The sequence below is a fragment of the Azolla caroliniana genome, unplaced genomic scaffold (assembly GCF_043228905.1).
Source record: "Azolla caroliniana isolate FFs.n. ecotype wild unplaced genomic scaffold, voAzoCaro1.0.p SCAF_20, whole genome shotgun sequence".
Taxonomy (NCBI): domain Eukaryota; kingdom Viridiplantae; phylum Streptophyta; class Polypodiopsida; order Salviniales; family Salviniaceae; genus Azolla; species Azolla caroliniana.
The window spans coordinates 7,863,025-7,869,841 of NW_028230455.1; the positions used below are offsets into that span (position 1 = coordinate 7,863,025).

Consider the following 6,817-nt stretch of genomic DNA (forward strand, 5'->3'; position numbering starts at 1 on the left):
TTGAATAAAAGTACTACCATATATTAGATTCTCTCACAATCACACTATGCACCCTCAATTCGGACATTCATTAAGTGAAAAAGTAATATTTTTAGTATCGCCTGTCATATTTGACATTCAAAGACAATAATAAAATCTCTCACACTCACACTCACACTCTCATTCTCCCTCTCTATTCTCCCCCTCCCCTTGTGGATTATTGTAGTACTAAATGTTGTTCACTTTGTTGTATCCTAATCACTTGGATGAGGTCAATTAGTGTTAACTTTGAATTGCTTGTGTTAAGTTAAGTTAATTAATTATGTCATTAAGTTAATTTCCGCGTCTTTGATTAAGTGAGAGGGGTTAAGTGACTAGGAGTAGTTCATGTCAGGAGTATATAAATGTTTTGTTTTCTTCCTCTTTCCTTTGCATGTTTTGTTGCACCTATGTATGTGTGCAATTCTCATGTTTTTTTTACAAATTCTAATAATGGAAAACTTCAAACTTCTATCTAGGAAACTTCAAATCTTCAATGTTGTCTTGTATGAACTCTTGGATCAAGTCGATTTTTTGTGCATGCAATCTCTTATGGACATAACAATTATACACCTGAATGTGCTTTATGCAATCATGAAACATTAAAGTTTTATATATCATCATAACACTTTTTTTGCTAGTCAAGATGCACAGAGTAGATGGTTGTCCAACATGCAATTTGGCAAATGGTGTTTTGAGCCTAACAAGTTAAGTGATTGTCTGTAACGGTTTCGTTATATTCAACTTCACAACTTGATTTTCCCATAGTTGGTTGTTTCTAAGGTATATGACGCAATAGTGGAGACCTTCATGCCATAACATCATGCCCAATCACTATTTGTAAAGCCAATTGATATAGTATTTTCCCTTGGAATTGTGAGGATAAAACAACCCAACAATTTGGTGCCTTTAAGGTAGCAACAAATGCATTCTCACAACATGATAAGCCATGGTTTCTGGGCTATGCATAAAAATCCATTCAACTAGGAAACATGAAATCGAATATTTGATATGATATTTCGTAGATAAATCAAACATCCAACTTACTTGTTGATATAGGATTGCATCAAATGGATCCCAAACATTTTTTGTAGAAAACAATCAATATTTATGGCAATATAAATGATTCAATTGACAACAACAAACACGGGTCAAGTGCTTCAAGTTGAATGTGAGAGAGCTTTAGCATAGAAACCACCAATTCTGTATGAATGGCAATGAAGCTAATTAGGCAATAGGGCATGCGCCGTGAAATTAATTAGGCCTTACGGAGTAAGAGACGCGAGCATTGTCAACACGACCTACAAAATGCAGATGTCAAGGAGGAATATGTATATGTTGAAATCTAATGAAGGAGCAACTCAAAACCAAGGGGCCAGAAGAAGAGAAAAAGGAATATGTATACATATACATATATATAATATGTATTGAATTTGCAAGGGTCAAAGCTCTCAAGGCTACAACCTAACAAGTGGACATAGTAGGGTTAGAATGTAACCATGGTAAGGTTAAAATGTAACCATGGTAGGGTTAAAATGTAACCATGGTAGCGTTAGAGTCTTTCTTCTTCCTCCGTCGAGAGCATTATTATCTCTCTGTGTCTGTCTCTATCCCTGTCTCTGCTCTTCTCCTTAACCCTAACAGGTGCTTAATGCGTCTTTTCTTCTTTTCTCTAACCCTAACCCTAGCCATAGGGTTTCTTTCTTTTTCTCTATTATTCTTCAGTTCACTGGTGGTTTGGGGTTGTTATTTTTCTGTGTCTCTTTTTCTCAACTTGTCTCCCGTGTTTTTCTTATGCAGATGCGATCGGAGGGATCACGCATCACCAGCTCTGTATCTAAAGGCGGAGATGAAACTAACAAGTATGTTCGCTCTCTCTCTCTCTCTCTGTATAATGATTTTTCTAGGGTTTCAGATGTTAGGGCTGCAGGTATCAGGGTTTCATCTTAGCATGTGATCAGAACATCCATGGATTTTATTTGAATGTGGTACATACTTGTGGTAGTTTCATTTCCCATTTTATTGTCGATTGTTAGAGGTTGTGGATTGGGGTCTCAGTTTACCATCTGATTGCAGGATCCGTGGAATTTCTACTAGCTTCAGTAGAGTCAGATTGTTGTAGTTCTTGTCCTTTATCTATTGTTAGAATGGGCTCGGATTGGATTCTGGTAATTTCGGTTTCAGTTTGTCCATGGAATTCTATTAGCTGGATTTTTTTCCCCTTTCCACCATGAGTAGAATGAGAAGTGTAAATTGTGGATTGGAATCATGTAGTTTTTTCTCCTTACCTTAGAATGAGATTGATCTGGGGTCAAATTGCTGTAGTTTTTCCTTTGTCATTTCTGAGCAAGTAGCATCAGATTTATGTGTTGTTGAGATTTTGGATTACACTCAACTACCAACTACCGGATGATCCATGGTGTTTCAGTTTCATTTGCATCAAATTGTTTAGCTCTTTCCTTTCTTTTCATAAATAACGAGAATTAGATTTATAGCTATGGCGAGACTGTTTAATGGAGTTCCAGATATTATTTGTTCACATTTATCATCTATCAGATTGTCCATAGGGTTAAATTAGTTTTTCTTTTCCTTTCCAATAAATGCAATGATATTTATGGTTTGTTGAAATTGTGGATTGGATTCACGTGCTTGCAGGTAAGACTTAAGGATTAAGATATAATATTACATTACAGATGATGCCGCCGGATTAAGGTATGGTAACATCTTTCTATATCTTAGAAGATGCAAACACCAGAGTAATACTGTAAGAAACAATGAAAAGTCAAATGACTTCTTGAATGGAGATATAAAAGTCCTTGCAATAATATGATTTAGTCTTTCCACTCAAATTCGATTTATGTTTGAAACATCCTTAAGGATAATGCTGGGTGAAATCTATGTAGATAAGTTCCTGAAATCAGTTGTTTTTTCTAAAGAAGTTTTAAACATCTTCAAATAATTGACGGATTCCTTGAATAGGCAGAGGGCGCAGAAAAATATGGATTTCTATATAGAGATACAGAATTGCATGAAATTTAAGGGACCGCTGAATGCATACCTATGGAATAATTGATTGTTGTTTGAAATACAGAGATCCCTTGTAATATAATGAAATAACCAGAGTTTGTATTTCTTTTTTATTTTGAATCAGTTCTAAACATCCTTAAAAAATAATGCTGGTTGAAATTATTGTTTGCCTTTTCACCTGAAAATTTTCTAATTTTTTCAATCTGTCATAGGATATGCTCTGTTTTTCAGAATAACAAGGTTTGTCACTGTTGGTCAGGTAAATTCGGATTTTTCAGTGTAAGTAGTAGTTTATAGTCTTTCTTCATGATTAGGTTAATGGTAGGTTGTAACTACTGGATGGGTTATTTCAGAGGCTCTTTGATTTTGTTAGAGAGGAAACAGTTTCTTGATTAAGTTATCAAAGAACTGGAGTACCTCTTGTGTTAACATCAAGAGCGAGGAAAGAAATGAACTCAAATTTACCTTTGAGAAGCTGGACTTCTCTCAATCCAAATGCAAGAGAGTTTGTTCCCACAGCTTTGAAACCAATAACTAGCAGTGCTGGTTCTGGAGACGAGACAGAAAACCTAGGTACTTCAGACAATGGGAAGGCGCCTTCAGAGAAAGTTGAATCTTCTGATTCATGTGCTTCAGATGAAGAGAGCAGGAGATATTGGAATGCTCAACTACCTGATGACATACTGTCGCTAGACACTGATTTCTATGCTCAGGGTGGAGAAACTTCTGAATCAATATCATCTCAACTGAATGCTGCTGCTTATGATATGTCTGACTTCATGGGCATTTCAAATGACCCAAATCCAGATGGCCAACCATGGGAGAGAACAATGCTTAGTGGAAGAAGGCATATGCATAATCCTTTGCATATTCCAGAGTATGACAATCCTCATCCAGATAGAAGCACTGCTAGCAACGCAAGACGAATCTGGGACAATGAGCAAGCATTATCTTCCCCCCAGGTTCCTATTAGCTGGAATGAACAGCTTTTCAATCATGGAAATAGTGATTCTACACAAATGGCTAGCCTGAGAGAGAGTCGACATGGATCCAAAAATGCTCTTGGCTTACTCACCAATGAATTTCCCAATGTACCTTCTCAGAACTTGCTTGACATTTATCAAGCTAATGGTGATGTTTCTGGAATGTTGACCCAGCTTAAGGTTTGGTTGGTTCATTTGTTTTATCAAGCAGGTCTTACATTCTAGATAGTCTGAATTTCCATATTTTTTCAGCTGCAAGAGGATGGGAGTTCTTGGCAAAGTATGCCATCTGCTTCTAATTTTGTCTCCAATCAGAGGCTATCAAATATCTCAGCTCCTAGACCTAATTTTGGCAGTGGGTTATCGCAAAATTATGTTGAAGAGAATGCTCAACACCCTACAGGTGATGTTTTAAAAGTTTCTCTTCTGAGATACCAATTTTTTTGCATTCCTGGTAGCATTGTGTTAAATTGGCCTAATGTTTTTTGGCAGAATTTGTGAGACTGATGAGAAAGAACAAAATGCCTTGGCCACATGAGAGGAGTGGAGCTGGTCCTGAAAGTCATCTTAGACCTTCCAACCTGCCACCCTTGAGTGCATATAGTGATCTATTTGGTGGGGATTTTGTAACATCTGAGCAAGAGAGAATGAATTTGACCAACATTCGACAGAATTATCAAGTTTCACCTCAAAACTTGATGGAGAGCGATGATGCACTGGGTGTGTATAAGTCTTTGTTACAAAAGCGGGGATATCCTCCTGTTTACACCTCAAATTTGAGTGTATCTTTGGGTGATTTGGATTGTGTGCAGTGAATGTATTAACTGAGCTGCGAGATGAAGCTCGGGATCATGCATGCATCCGAAATGCGTACTTTGAGCAGGTGAAACTTCATGAATGTAAGCTTTGTGTAGTTTGGGTTGAAGATGAGATACTTAAAACTCTCAATGATGTTATACGTGCATGCTTTGTCACATTATTGTACAGGTTATATTTTTGACATGTCTTTTGTCTGATAAGGTGTAGTATAAAGGTTATATGCCTATTTACTAAATGTTCTCTGAACCTTGCTTCCAATTTGCCAATGGTCAACACTGGGGTTCCAAGCGTTCTTCACGACTAAGATGTGCATGTATTTCACATATAAGACCTCCTTACCCATATAAAAAGAATGTGTGATATTTACATTCACAGGCCCGACAAGCATATTTTGTGGGTGACAAGATCCTGGCAAGAGAAGCAAGTGCAAAAGGACAGTTGCATAATCGATTAATGAAAGTTGCACAAAGCAAAGCTGCGGAGTTGGTCTTTCAACAGAGGTCAGTGATACCAAACATGCTTCTATGGTTTCCTTTGTCAAACATATATGTATTGTTGCAATTTCCTTTGTCAAATGTATGCCGATGATTGTGTGTCAAGTGCATGTCCATGGTTTCCTTCATCAAATATGTTCGTGGTTTCCTTTGCATTTAACAAAATCAATAGTATTCTCTCATAGATGGTAGGTAAACTTTGTGCAGAAATATATCATCTGCTCAAGGTCCGAGCATTGGGCCAGGACAAACACAATTATTGGATTTGCGTGGTTTACATGTCAACGAGGCTGTGACATTGCTGAAACGTGAGCTTTCAGGCCTAAGGTCAATGGCGCGTTCTTCGAGACAGAGGCAGCAGGTGTTTATAAGCGTGGGCACAGGTCATGCCAAAGGTTCTCGAACACCTTCTCGGTTGCTAACTGCAGTTAAGAGGCATTTGGTGGAGAATGAGCTTCTTAGCATTACTGAACCTCAACCTGGGATTGTTAGGGTTGTGGTGAGTTGAATGGTCCGGTAAGATCCTTGTTTCTGAAATGGGAAAACTTCTTGTGAGAATCTTGGATATATTCCATGTGAAACTTTTCCTCTTTAGAGTACCGAGGAGGATGTAAGTAGAGAAAAAAGCTGAAAAAATAACCTTGTATATGCTTTGTAACTTTATGATGTAGGAGCCCGAGTTTGCATGATAATGGCCACTTGGAAATTAGAAGTGAAAACTTAAAAGCCATGTAATTTCTGTATTGTGCCACAGCCACAGCCAGAAACCAGGCTATCCCCTTTAGATAATGTTTTGTTGAAGATTCATCATAAAAGCCGAATGTAGAGTCTCCGCAAGTTTTTGTTTCGGCCAAATCTGTATAAGAATGCGGCCAGATAGGTTAGGTAGCAAACCCACAAATTACCTACCCCATCACATTTGTGACATTTTTTTTCCAAGGATTGTTGAATGATATAGCATATGATTCTTTTGAACTGTGAACATGAAAACACATGCCTCCCTTATGCACCGATAAGGGTGCCCCAATTTGCTATACAAAGTCATGTATACTGTGTTAATACATTTGTAACGGTGAGACTTTTGCTACCTCTGTTCAATTGAAATATTTATCCTTCTCACAAACCCCATCCAAACGGAGAGTCTTTTAATTACTGATGTCGTGTTGAATGAGTACGTGTATCATGGTAGTAATAAATAATTGATCTAGCCTAGCATATGATCATTTCTATGTTCAAAGTTGTATTATGGGTTTTCATCTCTCAAAGTGATCATTCTCTATTTCATGTCATGTATGTGGTCTTGCTATGTCACTTTTTTTTCAAAGATGCGCTCACCATTTGTTAGAATTCTCTATTTGAGTCATAACACGTAATAATCTCAATGAGGTCCTTGAATATTGGTCCTGAATTTGTGGAAGTGCTAGTTGGTCTTATAGAGTGCTTCTTTACACTGAAACAATTAACCAAGGAGACATT

General features: G+C 37.4%; 1 protein-coding gene across 5 annotated transcripts; it reads left to right on the forward strand.

Annotated features, from left to right (window-relative positions):
• Window positions 1-1,548: 1,548 nt before the first annotated feature.
• Window positions 1,549-6,464, forward strand: LOC147850891 (polyadenylate-binding protein-interacting protein 7-like). 5 transcript variants are annotated; one of them, XM_087335639.1, is made up of 10 exons: window positions 1,549-1,662; window positions 1,819-1,880; window positions 2,674-2,730; window positions 3,258-3,324; window positions 3,399-4,208; window positions 4,281-4,431; window positions 4,521-4,748; window positions 4,841-4,911; window positions 5,223-5,347; window positions 5,549-6,464. In XM_087335639.1, exons 5-10 carry the CDS (start codon window positions 3,495-3,497, stop codon window positions 5,847-5,849), a joined length of 1,590 nt encoding a protein of 529 aa, XP_087191765.1. In that variant the 5' UTR covers window positions 1,549-1,662; window positions 1,819-1,880; window positions 2,674-2,730; window positions 3,258-3,324; window positions 3,399-3,494; the 3' UTR covers window positions 5,850-6,464. The 5 variants fall into 5 exon arrangements, with proteins under 5 accessions (XP_087191765.1, XP_087191764.1, XP_087191767.1 ...); XM_087335638.1 differs by having other exon boundaries at window positions 3,258-3,304; XM_087335641.1 differs by lacking the exon at window positions 3,258-3,324 and having other exon boundaries at window positions 3,360-4,208.
• The last annotated feature ends 353 nt before the right edge of the window (window positions 6,465-6,817 follow it).